The following is a 17,986-nucleotide window of genomic DNA, read 5'->3' on the forward strand; positions in this document are numbered from 1 at the left end:
TAACCCTCAACGTACATTGAAAATACACGCAACCCTAACTCAAAATGCCGGACATTTGAGGCATTTAAGAAACTCCGCCCGGACAGCCCCGCAAAAGAGGACATGTCCGGTGAAAAGAGGACGTATGGTCAGTGCCTCGGTGTGCATTGTTTACACAACGTGTGTTACGCTACTTAATATGTCCGTGTGGAAACTCGTTTGGTACACCTCCGAACCAAACCGGAACGGTTCAATACAAATACACGTACCGTTACACCCCTACTTTTTGGGCAACACTACACTGTAATATGGAAAGTCTCTATGAGCGATGGTAAATGGTGACCTCACCCAATAAGGAGAGAATACAATTTAAGTAGACATACTGAAATAAAAACAAAGCTGAACTTTATGTACAAACCCCGTTTCCATATGAGTTGGGAAATTGTGTTAGATGTAAATATAAACGGAATACAATGATTTGCAAATCCTTTTCAACCCATATTCAGTTGAATATGCTACAAAGACAACATATTTGATGTTCAAACTCATAAACATTTTTTTTTTTTTGCAAATAATCATTAACTTTAGAATTTGATGCCAGCAACACGTGACAAAGAAGTTGGGAAAGGTGGCAATAAATACTGACAAAGTTGAGGAATGCTCATCAAACACTTATTTGGAACATCCCACAGGTGAGCAGGCAAATTGGGAACAGGTGGGTGCCATGATTGGGTATAAAAGTAGATTCCATGAAATGCTCAGTCATTCACAAACAAGGATGGGGCGAGGGTCACCACTTTGTCAACAAATGCGTGAAAAAATTGTTAAACAGTTTAAGAAAAACCTTTCTCAACCAGCTATTGCAAGGAATTTAGGGATTTCACCATCTACGGTCCGTAATAACATCAAAGGGTTCAGAGAATCTGGAGAAATCACTGCACGTAAGCAGCTAAGCCCGTGACCTTCCATCCCTCAGGCTGTACTGCATCAACAAGCGACATCAGTGTGTAAAGGATATCACCACATGGGCTCAGGAACACTTCAGAAACCCACTGTCAGCAACAGTTGGTCGCTACATCTGTAAGTGCAAGTTAAAAAACTCTCCTATGCAAGGCGAAAACTGTTTATCAACAACACCCAGAAACGCCGCTGGCTTCGCTGGGCCTGAGCTCATCTAAGATGGACTGATACAAAGTGGAAAAGTGTTCTGTGGCCTGACGAGTCCACATTTCAAATTGTTTTTGGAAACTGTGGACGTCGTGTCCTCCGGACCAAAGAGGAAAAGAACCATCCGGATTGTTATAGGCGCAAAGTGTAAAAGCCAGCATGTGTGATGGTATGGGGGTGTATTAGAGCCCAAGACATGGGTAACTTACACATCTGTGAAGGCACCATTAATGCTGAAAGGCACATACAGGTTTTGGAGCAACATATGTTGCCATCCAAGCAACGTTACCATGGGCGCCCCTGCTTATTTCAGCAAGACAATGCCAAGCCACGTGTTACATCAACGTGGCTTCATAGTAAAAGAGTGCGGGTACTAGACTGGCCTGCTTGTAGTCCAGACATAGAAAATGTGTGGCGCATTATGAAGCCTAAAATAGCACAACGGAGACCCCCGGACTGTTGAACAACTTAAGCTGTACATCAAGCAAGAATGGGAAATAATTCCACCTGAGAAGCTTCAAAAATGTGTCTCCTCAGTTCCCAAACGTTTACTGAGTGTTGTTAAAAGGAAAGGCCATGTAACACAGTGGTGAACATGCCCTTTCCCAACTACTTTGGCACGTGTTGCACCCATGAAATTCTAAAAAAAATAAAGTTCATCAGTTTGAACATCAAATATATTGTCTTTGTAGCACATTCAACTGAATATGGGTTGAAAAGGATTTGAAAATAATTGTACTCCGTTTATATTTACATCTAACACAATTTCCCAACTCATATGGAAACGGGGTTTGTAGCTGGGGAGTGTAGCATCACAGGTGTACACTAAGGATGTACAGTAAGTCCACTGACTGCCTCTTTAGTGTGGCGGCTGATACTATTATCCCCATTTAACATCAAGTGTACACTCAGAATTATTCTGACGGGTCGGTCCACTTAATTTGATTTGTCTCTTAGATTTGCTGAAACCAAAAAAAAAAAAGAACCCCTCAAGAGGAAGTAGGAGAGACACACACACACACACACACACACACACACACACACACACACACACACACACACACACACACACACACAGTAAGCCCTCCAGCCTCTTTGCTTTGGATTACACTGAACTCCTATCAAGACTGTGTGGATACGGACGTTCATGGAGGAGCAAGCAAATAGCCCAAAGCTGAAACTTTGGACATGCTCGGAATAGCAAACAATCTAAAAATCAATCAGAATTTTGTCCTGCGGTTATCTGGGATGTGTGCAGAGACACAGCTGTAATAGATCTTAGCGCTGGTTTATTCTGGCCACTATAAACTGCAATACTAGGACTAAGGGTCATTGTTGTTGTCATAGTTTCTGTGATGAACTATGCACACATTTTAATTGAATTATTAGTCTGGTATTTTTGTACGGCCTTGAATGGGAAGTGCAGAAAATACAGCCTGTAGTTATATGGCAACAGGACAACAATACCTGACTAAAATTCATAAAAAAAGTACAAAACCCAAAACCAGTGACGTTGTCACGTTGTGTAAAAGGTAAATAAAAACAGAATTCAATGATTTGCGAATCCTTTTCAACCATACTTGCCAACCTTGAGACCTCCGATTTCGGGAGGTGGGGGGTGGGGGCGTGGTCGAGGGTGGGGCAGGGCGTGGTTGAGGGCGTGGTTAAGAGGGGAGGAGTATATTGACAGCTAGAATTCACCAAGTCAAGTATTTCATATATATATATATATATATATATTTATTTATTTATTTATTTATATATATATATATCTATATATATATATATATATATATATATATATATATATATATATATATATATATATATACATACATACATACAGGTAAAAGCCAGTAAATTAGAATATTTTGAAAAACTTGATTTATTTCAGTAATTGCATTCAAAAGGTGTAACTTGTACATTATATTTATTCATTGCACACAGACTGTCACAAAATTAGAATATTACTTAAGGCTAATACAAAAAAGGGATTTTTAGAAATGTTGGCCAACTGAAAAGTATGAAAATGAAAAATATGAGCATGTACAATACTCAATACTTGGTTGGAGCTCCTTTTGCCTCAATTACTGCGTTAATGCGGCGTGGCATGGAGTCGATGAGTTTCTGGCACTGCTCAGGTGTTATGAGAGCCCAGGTTGCTCTGATAGTGGCCTTCAACTCTTCTGCGTTTTTGGGTCTGGCATTCTGCATCTTCCTTTTCACAATACCCCACAGATTTTCTATGGGGCTAAGGTCAGGGGAGTTGGCGGGCCAATTTAGAACAGAAATACCATGGTCCGTAAACCAGGCACGGGTAGATTTTGCGCTGTGTGCAGGCGCCAAGTCCTGTTGGAACTTGAAATCTCCATCTCCATAGAGCAGGTCAGCAGCAGGAAGCATGAAGTGCTCTAAAACTTGCTGGTAGACGGCTGCGTTGACCCTGGATCTCAGGAAACAGAGTGGACCGACACCAGCAGATGACATGGCACCCCAAACCATCACAGATGGTGGAAACTTTACACTAGACTTCAGGCAACGTGGATCCTGTGCCTCTCCTGTCTTCCTCCAGACTCTGGGACCTCGATTTCCAAAGAAAATGCAAAATTTGCATGGTTGGGTGATGGTTTGGGGTGCCATGTCATCTGCTGGTGTCGGTCCACTCTGTTTCCTGAGATCCAGGGTCAACGCAGCCGTCGCCACATCTGTAAGTGCGAGTTAAAACTCTACTATGTAAAGCGAAAACCATTTATCAACAACACCCAGAAACGCCGTCGGCTTCGCTGGGCCTGAGCTCATCTAAGATGGACTGATACAAAGTGGAAAAGTGTTCTGTGGTCTGACGAGTCCACATTTCAAATTGTTTTTGGAAACTGTGGACGTCGTGTCCTCCGGACCAAAGAGGAAAAGAACCATCCGGATTGTTACAGGCGCATAGTTCAAAAGTCAGCATCTGTGATGGTATGGGGGGTGTATTAGTGCCCAAGACATGGGTAACTTACACATCTGTGAAGGCACCATTAATGCTGAAAGGTACATACAGGTTTTGGAGAAACATATGTTGCCATCCAAGCAACGTTACCATGGACGCCCCTGCTTATTTCAGCTAGACAATGCCAAAGCCACGTGCTACAACTGCGTGGCTTCATAGTAAAAGAGTGCGGGTACTAGACTGGCCTGCCTGTAGTCCAGACCTGTCTCCCATTGAAAATGTGTGGCGCATTATGAAGCCTAAAATAGCACAACGGAGACTGTTGAACAACGTAAGCTGTACATCAAGCAAGAATGGGAAAAAATTCCACCTGAGAAGCTTCAAAAATGTGTCTCCTCAGTTCCCAAACGTTTACTGAGTGTTGTTAAAAAGAAAGGCCATGTAACACAGTGGTAAAAATGCCCCTGTGGCAACTTTTTTGCAATGTGTTGCTGCCAGTAAATTCTAAGTTAATGATTATTTGCCAAGTTTTTTCAGTGTGAACATGAAATATCTTGTCTTTGCAGTCTATTCAATTGAATATAAGTTGAAAAAGATTTGCAAATCATTGTATTCTCTTTTTATTTACCATTTACACAACGTGACAACTTCACTGCTTTTGGGTTTTGTACGTTACTTCTATCAATATTATCAATAGCCACCTCTTCTCTAGTGGAAAAGATTGAGGTGTATACTGTACATACTGTACTCACCATTGCGGTCAATGGCAAAAGGTGTGCCCGCTGTGACAATGTCGTAGTTGCAGATCTGACTGTACTGTGGAGAACAGTCCTGGTCCCAGGCCTCCACCTGTGACGCAAAAAAACAACAACACACACACAGGGAACCTTTAAGACCTCCAGGCCACAATGCAATACCGACAAAAAGGACCGCAGTGACTTTTTGGGGGCACATACTCAACTTTCATAAGACTGCGACACTGCCAATGTTTACCTTTGGACCTTATTTAAAGGGGAACTGCATGACATCACTTCAATATCAGGATCAGTATAATATGGTGGGGGCGTTTCCTGTTGATTTTGGGTAAGCACTCCATTTATGTGGAAATAGCTTGTCTCCAAGTTCCGTATTTATAACATCAAAATCGCTTTCACCTCGTCTCACTCGTCCTTCGTGCTCGCTTCTATAAGCAGCAGTATACTCAGCTTCAAAAATATAAGGTTGTGAATCCTCATTTGTCCAAAAGTAGTCATCTATGTTGTCTGTTACCAAGTCTGGTCCAGCTGGCGGGGGCGTTTTCTGTTTATTTTGGGTAAGCAATCCATTTATGTCGAAATAGCTTGTCTCCAAGTTCTATATTTGTAACTTCAAAATCGCTATCACCTCGTCTCACTCGTCCTTCGTGCTCGCTTCTATAAGCAGCAGTATACTCAGCTTCAAAAATATAAGGTTGTGAATCCTCATTTGTCCAAAAGTAGTCATCTATGTTGTCTGTTACCAAGTCTGGTCCAGCTGGCGGGGGCGTTTTCTGTTGATTTTGGGCAAGCAATCCATTTATGTCGAAATAGCTTGTCTCCAAGTTCTATATTTGTAACATCAAAATCGCTTTCACCTCATCTCACTCGTCCTTCGTGCTCGCTTCTATAAGCAGCAGTACACTCAGCTTCAAAAATATAAGGTTGTGAATCTTCATTCGTCCAAAAATAGTCATCTATGTTGTCTGTTACCAAGTCTGGTCCAGCCGGCGGGGGCGTTTCCTGTTGATTTTGGGTAAGCAATCCATTTATGTCGAAATAGCTTGTCTCCAAGTTCTATATTTGTAACATCAAAATCGCTTTCACCTCATCTCACTCGTCCTTCGTGCTCGCTTCTATAAGCAGCAGTACACTCAGCTTCAAAAATATAAGGTTGTGAATCTTCATTCGTCCAAAAATAGTCATCTATGTTGTCTGTTACCAAGTCTGGTCCAGCCGGCGGGGGCGTTTCCTGTTGATTTTGGGTAAGCAATCCATTTATGTCGAAATTGCTTGTCTCCAAGTTCTATATTTGTAACATCAAAATCGCTTTCACCTCGTCTCACTCGTCCTTCGTGCTCGCTTCTATAAGCAGCAGTATACTCAGCTTCAAAAATATAAGGTTGTGAATCCTCATTTGTCCAAAAATAGTCATCTATGTTGTCTGTTACCAAGTCTGGTCCAGCTGGCGGGGGCGTTTCCTGTTGATTTTGGGTAAGCAATCCATTTATGTCGAAATAGCTTGTCTCCAAGTTCTATATTTGTAACATCAAAATCGTTCACCTCGTCTCACTCGTCCTTCGTGCTCGCTTCTATAAGCAGCAGTATACTCAGCTTCAAAAATATAAGGTTGTGAATCCTCATTTGTCCAAAAGTAGTCATCTATGTTGTCTGTTACCAAGTCTGGTCCAGCTGGCGGGGGCGTTTTCTGTTGATTTTGGGCAAGCAATCCATTTATGTCGAAATAGCTTGTCTCCAAGTTCTATATTTGTAACATCAAAATCGCTTTCACCTCGTCTCACTCGTCCTTCGTGCTCGCTTCTATAAGCAGCAGTATACTCAGCTTCAAAAATATAAGGTTGTGAATCCTCATTTGTCCAAAAGTAGTCATCTATGTTGTCTGTTACCAAGTCTGGTCCAGCTGGCGGGGGCGTTTTCTGTTGATTTTGGGCAAGCAATCCATTTATGTCGAAATAGCTTGTCTCCAAGTTCTATATTTGTAACATCAAAATCGCTTTCACCTCATCTCACTCGTCCTTCGTGCTCGCTTCTATAAGCAGCAGTACACTCAGCTTCAAAAATATAAGGTTGTGAATCTTCATTCGTCCAAAAATAGTCATCTATGTTGTCTGTTACCAAGTCTGGTCCAGCCGGCGGGGGCGTTTCCTGTTGATTTTGGGTAAGCAATCCATTTATGTCGAAATAGCTTGTCTCCAAGTTCTATATTTGTAACATCAAAATCGCTTTCACCTCATCTCACTCGTCCTTCGTGCTCGCTTCTATAAGCAGCAGTATACTCAGCTTCAAAAATATAAGGTTGTGAATCTTCATTCGTCCAAAAATAGTCATCTATGTTGTCTGTTACCAAGTCTGGTCCAGCCGGCGGGGGCGTTTCCTGTTGATTTTGGGTAAGCAATCCATTTATGTCGAAATTGCTTGTCTCCAAGTTCTATATTTGTAACATCAAAATCGCTTTCACCTCGTCTCACTCGTCCTTCGTGCTCGCTTCTATAAGCAGCAGTATACTCAGCTTCAAAAATATAAGGTTGTGAATCCTCATTTGTCCAAAAATAGTCATCTATGTTGTCTGTTACCAAGTCTGGTCCAGCTGGCGGGGGCGTTTCCTGTTGATTTTGGGTAAGCAATCCATTTATGTCGAAATAGCTTGTCTCCAAGTTCTATATTTGTAACATCAAAATCGTTCACCTCGTCTCACTCGTCCTTCGTGCTCGCTTCTATAAGCAGCAGTACACTCAGCTTCAAAAATATAAGGTTGTGAATCTTCATTCGTCCAAAAATAGTCATCTATGTTGTCTGTTACCAAGTCTGGTCCAGCCGGCGGGGGCGTTTCCTGTTGATTTTGGGTAAGCAATCCATTTATGTCGAAATAGCTTGTCTCCAAGTTCTATATTTGTAACATCAAAATCGCTTTCACCTCATCTCACTCGTCCTTCGTGCTCGCTTCTATAAGCAGCAGTATACTCAGCTTCAAAAATATAAGGTTGTGAATCCTCATTTGTCCAAAAATAGTCATCTATGTTGTCTGTTACCAAGTCTGGTCCAGCTGGCGGGAGCGTTTCCTGTTGATTTTGGGTAAGCACTCCATTTATGTCGAAATAGCTTGTCTCCAAGTTCCATATTTATAACATCAAAATCGCTTTCACCTCGTCTCACTCTTCCTTCGTGCTCTCTTCTATTTGCAGCAGTATACTCAGCTTCAAAAATATAAGGTTGTGAATCCTCATTTGTCCAAAAATAGTCATCTATGTTGTCTGTTACCAAGTCTGGTCCAGCTGGCGGGGGCGTTTCCTGTTGATTTTGGGTAAGCACTCCATTTATGTGGAAATAGCTTGTCTCCAAGTTCCATATTTATAACATCAAAATCGCTTTCACCTCGTCTCACTCGTCCTTCGTGCTCGCTTCTATAAGCAGCAGTACACTCAGCTTCAAAAATATAAGGTTGTGAATCCTCATTTGTCCAAAAGTAGTCATCTATGTTGTCTGTTACCAAGTCTGGTCCAGCTGGCGGGGGCGTTTTCTGTTGATTTTGGGTAAGCAATCCATTTATGTCGAAATAGCTTGTCTCCAAGTTCTATATTTGTAACTTCAAAATCGCTATCACCTCGTCTCACTCGTCCTTTGTGCTCGCTTCTATAAGCAGCAGTATACTCAGCTTCAAAAATATAAGGTTGTGAATCCTCATTTGTCCAAAAATAGTCATCTATGTTGTCTGTTACCAAGTCTGGTCCAGCTGGCGGGGGCGTTTCCTGTTGATTTTGGGTAAGCAATCCATTTATGTCGAAATAGCTTGTCTCCAAGTTCTATATTTGTAACATCAAAATCGCTTTCACCTCATCTCACTCGTCCTTCGTGCTCGCTTCTATAAGCAGCAGTACACTCAGCTTCAAAAATATAAGGTTGTGAATCTTCATTCGTCCAAAAATAGTCATCTATGTTGTCTGTTACCAAGTCTGGTCCAGCCGGCGGGGGCGTTTCCTGTTGATTTTGGGTAAGCAATCCATTTATGTCGAAATTGCTTGTCTCCAAGTTCTATATTTGATTGGGTAAGCAATCCATTTATGTCGAAATTGCTTGTCTCCAAGTTCTATATTTGTAACATCAAAATCGTTCACCTCGTCTCACTCGTCCTTTGTGCTCGCTTCTATAAGCAGCAGTATACTCAGCTTCAAAAATATAAGGTTGTGAATCCTCATTTGTCCAAAAATAGTCATCTATGATGTCTGTTACCAAGTCTGGTCCAGCTGGCGGGGGCGTTTTCTGTTGATTTTGGGTAAGCAATCCATTTATGTCGAAATAGCTTGTCTCCAAGTTCCATATTTATAACATCAAAATCGCTTTCACCTCGTCTCACTCGTCCTCGCTTCTATAAGCAGCAGTATACTCAGCTTCAAAAATATAAGGTTGTGAATCCTGATTTGTCCAAAAATAGTCATCTATGTTGTCTGTTACCAAGTCTGGTCCAGCTGGCGGGGGCGTTTCCTGTTGATTTTGGGTAAGCACTCCATTTATGTCGAAATAGCTTGTCTCCAAGTTCCATATTTAAAACATCAAAACCGCTTTCACCTCGTCTCACTCGTCCTTCGTGCTCGCTTCTATAAGCAGCAGTATACTCAGCTTCAAAAATATAAGGTTGTGAATCTTCATTCGTCCAAAAATAGTCATCTATGTTGTCTGTTACCAAGTCTGGTCCAGCTGGCGGGGGCGTTTCCTGTTGATTTTGGGTAAGCACTCCATTTATGTCGAAAAAGCTTGTCTCCAAGTTCCATATTTATAACATCAAAACCGCTTTCACCTCGTCTCACTCGTCCTTCGTGCTCGCTTCTATAAGCAGCAGTATACTCAGCTTCAAAAATATAAGGTTGTGAATCTTCATTCGTCCAAAAATAGTCATCTATGTTGTCTGTTACCAAGTCTGGTCCAGCCGGCGGGGGCGTTTCCTGTTGATTTTGGGTAAGCAATCCATTTAGATCGAAATAGCTTGTTCCCAAGTTCCATCTTTATAACATCAAAATCGCTTTCACCTCGTCTCACTCGTCCTTTGTGCTCGCTTCTATAAGCAGCAGTATACTCAGCTTCAAAAATATAAGGTTGTGAATCCTCATTTGTCCAAAAATAGTCATCTATGTTGTCTGTTACCAAGTCTGGTCCAGCTGGCGGGGGCGTTTCCTGTTGATTTTGGGTAAGCAATCCATTTATGTCGAAATAGCTTGTCTCCAAGTTCTATATTTGTAACATCAAAATCGTTCACCTCGTCTCACTCGTCCTTCGTGCTCGCTTCTATAAGCAGCAGTATACTCAGCTTCAAAAATATAAGGTTGTGAATCCTCATTTGTCCAAAAATAGTCATCTATGTTGTCTGTTACCAAGTCTGGTCCAGCTGGCGGGGGCGTTTCCTGTTGATTTTGGGTAAGCACTCCATTTATGTCGAAATAGCTTGTCTCCAAGTTCCATATTTATAACATCAAAATCGCTTTCACCTCGTCTCACTCTTCCTTCGTGCTCTCTTCTATTTGCAGCAGTATACTCAGCTTCAAAAATATAAGGTTGTGAATCCTCATTTGTCCAAAAATAGTCATCTATGTTGTCTGTTACCAAGTCTGGTCCAGCTGGCGGGGGCGTTTCCTGTTGATTTTGGGTAAGCAATCCATTTATGTCGAAATTGCTTGTCTCCAAGTTCTATATTTGTAACATCCGTCATGTAATTTAATGTGGTCCACCACATCATTTAACGTGGTCAATCACGTCATTTAATGTGGTCCGTCATGTGTGGTCAGCCACATCATTTAATGTGGTCCATCACGTCATTTAATGTGGTCCGTCATGTAATTTAATGTGGTCCACCACATAATTTAATGTGGCCTGCCACGTCATTTAATGTGGTCTGTCACATCATTTAATGTGGTCCACCACGTCACTTAATGTGGTCCACCACATCATTTAATGTGGTCCATCATGTCATTTAATGTGGTCCGTCATGTCATTTAATGTGGCCCGTCATGTCATTTAATGTGGCCCACCATATAATTTACTGTGGCCCGCCATGTCTTCCAATGTGGCACGCCATGTCATTCAATGTGGTACGCCATGTCATCCAATGTGGTCTGCCACATCATTTGATGTGGCCCATCATGTCATTCAATGTGGCCCGTCATATCATTAATGTGGCACACCATTTAATGTGGCCCAACATGTCATTCAATGTGGCCCGCCATGTCATTCAATGTGGCTCGCCATGTCATTCAATGTGGCCCGCCATATCATTTAAGTGGCCCATCATGTCATTTAAAGTGGCCCATCATGTCATTCAATGTGGCCCATCATGTCATTCAAAGTGGCCCATCTTGTCATTCAATGTGGCCCGTCATGTCATTAATGTGGCACGCCATTCATAGTGGCCCGCCATGACATTCAATTTGGCCCGCCATGTCATTCCATGTGGCCCACCATGTCATTTAAAGTGGCACACCATGTCATTCAATGTGGCCCGCCGTATCATTCAATGTGGCCCGCCATGTCATTCAATGTGGCCTGCCATTTCAATTAAAGTGGCTCGCCATGACATTTAAGTGGCCCGTCATGTCATTTAATTTGGCCTGTCATGTCATTTAAATTGGCCTGTCATGTCATTTAAATTGGTCTGTCGTGTCATTTAAAGTGGCCTGTCATGTCATTAATGTGGCCTGTCATGTCATTATTGTGGCCTGTCATGTCATTAATGTGGCCCGCCATGTCATTAAAGTGGCCCGCCATGTCATTAAAGTGGCCTGCCATTTCATTTACTTGGCCCGCTATGTCCTTAAATGTGGCCTGTCATGTCATTAATGTAGGCCCGCCATGTCATTTAAAATGTGGCCTGTCATGTCATTTAAAATGGCCTGTCATGTCATTTAATTTGGCCTGTCATGTCATTTAAATTGGCCTGTCATGTCATTTAAATTGGTCTGTCGTGTCATTTAAAGTGGCCTGTCATGTCATTAATGTGGCCTGTCATGTCATTATTGTGGCCTGTCATGTCATTATTGTGGCCTGTCATGTCATTAATGTAGCCCGCCATGTCATTAAAGTGGCCCGCCATGTCATTAAAGTGGCCCGCCATTTCATTTACTTGGCCCGCTATGTCCTTAAATGTGGCCTGTCATGTCATTAATGTAGGCCCGCCATATCATTTAAAATGTGGCCTGTCATGTCATTTAAATGGCCTGTCATGTCATTTAATCTGGCCCGCCATATCATTTATTGTGGCCCACCATGTCATTCAATGTGGCCCGCCACATCATTTAAAGTGATCCGTCACATCATTTAAAGTGGTCCGCTATGTCATTTAAGTGGCCCGCCATGTCATTCAATGTGGCCTGCCATTTCAATTAAAGTGGCTCGCCATGACATTTAAGTGGCCCGTCATGTCATTTAATTTGGCCCGCTATGTCCTTAAATGTGGCCTGTCATGTCATTAATGTAGGCCCGCCATGTCATTTAAAATGTGGCCTGTCATGTCATTTAACATGGCCTGTCATGTCATTTAACATGGCCTGTCATGTCATTTAACATGGCCTGTCATGTCATTTAACATGGCCTGTCATGTCATTTAATCTGGCCCGCCATATCATTTATTGTGGCCCACCATGTCATTCAATGTGGCCCGCCACATCATTTAAAGTGGTCCGTCACATCATTTAAAGTGGTTCGCTATGTCATTTAAGTGGCCCGCCATATTACTTAATGTGGCCCGCCATATCACTTAATGTGGCCTGCCATATAATTTAACGTGGCCAGCCACATCAATTAAGTGGCCCGCCATATCATTCAACGCGATCCGTCACATCATTTAAAGTGGTCCGCTATGTCATTAAGTGGCCCGCCATGTCATTTAATGTGGCCCGCCATGTCATTTAATGTGGCCCGCCATATCATTTAATGTGGCCTGCCATGTCATTCAATGTGGCCTGCCATTTCAATTAAAGTGGCTCGCCATGACATTTAAGTGGCCCGTCATGTCATTTAATTTGGCCTGTCATGTCATTTAAATTGGCCTGTCATGTCATTTAAATTGGTCTGTCATGTCATTTGAAGTGGCCTGTCATGTCATTAATGTGGCCTGTCATGTCATTATTGTGGCCTGTCATGTCATTATTGTGGCCTGTCATGTCATTATTGTGGCCTGTCATTAATGTGGCCCGCCATGTCATTAAAATGGCCCGCCATGTCATTAAAGTGGCCCGCCATTTCATTTACTTGGCCCGCTATGTCCTTAAATGTGGCCTGTCATGTCATTAATGTAGGCCCGCCATGTCATTTAAAATGTGGCCTGTCATGTCATTTAAAATGGCCTGTCATGTCATTTAATCTGGCCCGCCATATCATTTATTGTGGCCCACCATGTCATTCAATGTGGCCCGCCACATCATTTAAAGTGGTCCGTCACATCATTTAAAGTGGTCCGCTATGTCATTTATGTGGCCCGCCATGTCATTCAATGTGGCCCGCCATGTCATTCAACGTGGCCCGCCATATCACTTAATGTGGCCTGCCATATAATTTAATGTGGCCAGCCACATCATTTAAGTGGCCCGCCACATCATTCAATGCGGTCCGTCACATCATTTAAAGTGGTCCGCTATGTCATTCAATGTGGCCTGCCATGTCATTTATTGTGGCCCAACATATCAATTAAATTATATGGCTCGCCATTTAATTTAAAGTGGCCCGCCATGTCATGTATAGTGGCCTGTCATGTCATTTAATGTCGCCTATCATGTCATTTAATTTAGCCTGTCATGTCATTAAGAGGCCCGCCATGTCATTTTATGTGGCCCGCCATGTCATTTAATGTGGCCCGCCATGTCATTTAATGTGGCCTGCCATCTCATTTAATGTGGCTTGCCATGTCATTTAATGTGGCCTGTCATGTCATTAATGTAGGCCCGCCATCTCATTTATAGTGGCCCACCATGTCATTCAATGTAGTCCGCCACGTCAATTAAAATCGGCCCTCTGATTGCAGCCACTAGTGCGATGTGGCCTCCAATGCAAAAGTGTGACACCCCCACTTTAGGCATTATAATTGAGACGCAGAGTTGGGGAAATACCTGCAGAATGCTGTCATAGATCTTGCCTTCAACCACTGAAGACTTATAGCGCGGCTCCCGAAACAGCGGGCAGAACTCGTTGACGTCGTCCACCTGAACGTGAACCACAGCCCTGTGAGGGGAGGCAGAAAGAGAAAGAGAGGAAATGAAGGAGAAACCTCAGGGACAAGCAGAGAGACGGGTAGTTTGGGGGTGATGGATGGAGAAAAACAACAGGAAGCCCGGAGATGGATGGAAGAAGAGGAATCCGTTAGAGATGATCAAACTTCATTAAAACCTGTCTCGCTCTATCTAAAGAAGCCTTAATGACAGTTAAAAATAACATTAGGTAATACAAGCCAAACAAAGCAATGTGAGAGAATTAGTGCAGCACGGATGACACGTGAAGCAGTTTTTCTTTTCCAGTGACCTTGGCTGCAACTTGTATCCCAGGAAGCACATCTGGCAAATTAATGACATTAGCGTAATGAGGCCTATTTAGAATGTCATGCCGTGATAAGGACACACATAGGCACACACACACACACACACACACACACACACACACACACACACACACACACACACACACACACACACACCATTCATCTTCCACCTGAGAAATTCATCCCAAATCCCCGAGCTCATAAATTTCCCTCCCGCTGTCTGTTCGTACTTTGAGCAGCAGCATTTCCCAGCTTGTTGTGCGCGGCGGAGGCTGCAGAGGCTTTGATGTTGTCAGCGCTCGTCTGGCGCTGTCAGTCGCCACGGCGACAGGCGCTATCCCCTCGACGGCAGTCGTCGCCGCGTCGGGATCCCCGCCGAAAGGAGGGCAGATCCAGAAGGACAGCGCCGCAAAAAAGTACACCTAAAATCAACGTCGGAACAACTATTTTCATTTGTACTGCGTGTGTATTCATGTCCATCCATCCATCCATCTTCTTCCGCTTATCCGAGGTCGGGTCGCGGGGGCAGCAGCCTAAGCAGGGAAGCCCAGACTTCCCTCTCCCCAGCCACTTCGTCCAGCTCCTCCCGGGGGATCCCGAGGCGTTCCCAGGCCAGCCGGGAGACATAGTCTTCCCAACGTGTCCTGGGTCTTCCTCGTGGCCTCCTACCGGTCGGACGTGCTCTAAACACCTCCCTAGGGAGGTGTTCGGGTGGCATCCTGACCAGATGCCCGAAGCACCTCATCTGGCTTCTCTCGATGTGGAGGAGCAGCGGCTTTACTTTGAGCTCCCCCCGGATGGCAGAGCTTCTCACCCTATCTCTAAGGGAGAGCCCTGCCACCCGGCGGAGGTAACTCATTTCGGCCGCTTGTACCCGTGATCTTGTCCTTTCGGTCATAACCCAAAGCTCATGACCATAGGTGAGGATGGGAACGTAGATCGACCGGTAAATTGAGAGCTTTGCCTTCCGGCTCAGCTCCTTCTTCACCACAACGGTCGATACAGCGTCCGCATTACTGAAGACGCCGCACCGATCCGCCTGTCGATCTCACGATCCACTCTTCCCTCACTCGTGAACAAGACTCCGAGGTACTTGAACTCCTCCACTTGGGGCAAGATCTCCTCCCCAACCTGGAGATGGCACTCCACCCTTTTCCGGGCGAGAACCATGGACTCGGACTTGGAGGTGCTGATTCTCATCCCAGTCGCTTCACACTCGGCTGCGAACCGATCCAGTGAGAGCTGAAGATCCTGGCCAGATGAAGCCATCAGGACCACATCATCTGCAAAAAGCAGAGACCTAATCCTGCAGCCACCAAACCAGATCCCCTCAACGCCTTGACTGCGCCTAGAAATTCTGTCCATAAAAGTTATGAACAGAATCGGTGACAAAGGGCAGCCTTGGCGGAGTCCAACCCTCACTGGAAACGTGTCCGACTTACTACCGGCAATGCGGACCCAGCTCTGACACTGAGCATACAGGGAGCGGACTGCCACAATCAGACAGTCCGATACCCCATACTCTCTGAGCACTCCCCACAGGACTTCCCGAGGGACACGGTCCAATGCCTTCTCCAAGTCCACAAAACACATGTAGACTGGTTGGGCAAACTCCCATGCACCCTGAAGGACCCTGCCAAGAGTATAGAGCTGGTCCACAGTTCCACGACCAGGACGAAAACCACACTGTTCCTCCTGAATCCGAGGTTCGACTATCCGGCGTAGCCTCCTCTCCAGTACACCTGAATAGACCTTACCGGGAAGGCTGAGGAGTGTGATCCCACGACAGTTAGAACACACCCTCCGGTTCCCCTTCTTAAAGAGAGGAACCACCACCCCGGTCTGCCAATCCAGAGGCACCGCCCTCGATGTCCACGCGATGCTGCAGAGTCTTGTCAACCAAGACAGCCCCACAGCATCCAGAGCCTTAAGGAACTCCGGGCGGTTCTCATCTACCCCCGGGGCCTTGCCACCGAGGAGCTTTTTAACTACCTCAGCCCCAGAAATAGGAGAGCCCACCACAGACTCCCAAGGCACTGCTTCCTCATAGGAAGACGTGTTGGTGGGATTGAGGAGGTCTTCGAAGTATTCCCTCCACCGATCCACAACATCCGGAGTCGAGGTCAGCAGAACACCATTCTCGCCATACACGGTGTTGACAGTGCACTGCTTCCTCTTCCTGAGGCGCCGGATGGTGGTCCAGAATTGCTTCGAAGCCGTCCGGAAGTCGTTTTCCATGGCTTCCCCGAACTCCTCCCATGTCCGAGTTTTTGCCTCTGCGACCGCTGAAGCCGCACACCGCTTGGCCTGTCGGTACCTGTCCGCTGCCTCAGGAGTCCTATTAGCCAAAAGAACCCGATAGAACTCCTTCTTCAGCTTGACGGCATCCCTCACCACAGGTGTCCACCAACGGGTTCTAGGATTACCGCCACGACAAGCACAAATGGATATAAATAAGGTTATTTGTGGTCCAATATGGCTCTCTCAACATTTTGGGTTGCCAACCCCTGGATTAGAATATTACCGGAAGCTTTATTTGGCTCTATGGTGGGTTTATTTTGCAGTCGCACTTAACTCTGCAGCATCGCATGGACATCGGGGGCGGTACCTCTGGATTGGCAGACTGAGGTGGTGGTTCCTCTCTTTAAGAAGGGGAACCGGAGGGTGTGTTCCAACTACCGTGGGATCACACTCCTCAGCCTTCCCGGTAAGGTCTATTCAGATGTACAGGAGAGGAGGCTACGCCAGATAGTCGAACCTCGGATTCAGGAGGAACAGTGCGGTTTTCGTCCTGGTCGGGGGAACTGTGGACCAGCTCTATACTCTCAGCAGGGTCCTTGAGGGTGCATGGGAGTGTGCCCAACCAGTCTACATGTGCTTTGTGGACTTGGAGAAGGCATTCGACCGTGTCCCTCGGGAAGTCCTGTGGGGAGTGCTCAGAGAGTATGGGGTTTCGGACTGTCTGATTGTGGTGGTCCGCTCTCTGTATGATCAGTGTCAGAGCTTGGTTCGCATTGCCGGCAGTAAGTCGGACACGTTTCCAGTGAGGGTTGAACTCCGTTGTCACCCATTCTGTTCATAACTTTTATGGACAGAATTTCTAGGCTCAGTCAGGGTGTTGAGGGGATCTGGTTTGGTGATTGCAGGATTAGGTCTCTGCTTTTTGCAGATGATGTGGTCCTGATGGCTTCATCTGGCCAGGATCTTCAGCTCTCACTGGATCGGTTCGCAGTCGAGTGTGAAGCGACTGGGATGATAATCAGCACCTCCAAGTCCGAGTCCATGGTTCTCGCCCGGAAAAGGGTGGAGTGCCATCTCCGGGTTGGGGAGGAGATCTTGCCCCAAGTGGAGGAGTTCAAGTATCTGGGATTCTTGTTCACGAGTGAGGGAAGAGTGGATCGTGAGATCGACAGGCGGATCGGTGCGGCGTCTTCAGTAATGCGGACGCTGTATCGATCCGTTGTGGTGAAGAAGGAGCTGAGCCGGAAGGCAAAGCTCTCAATTTACCGGTTGATCTACGTTCCCATCCTCACTTATGGTCATGAGCTTTGGGTTATGACCGAAAGGACAAGATCACAGGTACAAGCGGCCGAATTGAGTTTCCTCCGCCGGGTGGCGGGGCTCTCCCTTAGAGATAGGGTG

The 17,986-nt window shown here is 45.1% G+C and overlaps 1 protein-coding gene across 1 annotated transcript in view; it reads right to left on the minus strand.

The window, feature by feature from the left end:
• The window catches only part of clstn2a (calsyntenin 2a), a 628,752-nt gene that overhangs the window by 171,316 nt on the left and 439,450 nt on the right, over positions 1 to 17,986 (minus strand). Inside the window, exons 4-5 of the mRNA XM_061941840.2 lie at positions 13,920 to 14,031; positions 4,831 to 4,927 (exon numbers count right to left, since the gene is read on the minus strand). Of these exons, the coding sequence (XP_061797824.2) occupies positions 4,831 to 4,927; positions 13,920 to 14,031 (209 nt within the window). The remainder of the gene's footprint in view (positions 1 to 4,830; positions 4,928 to 13,919; positions 14,032 to 17,986) is intronic.

The sequence above is a fragment of the Nerophis lumbriciformis genome, linkage group LG03 (assembly GCF_033978685.3).
Source record: "Nerophis lumbriciformis linkage group LG03, RoL_Nlum_v2.1, whole genome shotgun sequence".
NCBI classification, from domain to species: Eukaryota; Metazoa; Chordata; class Actinopteri; order Syngnathiformes; family Syngnathidae; genus Nerophis; species Nerophis lumbriciformis.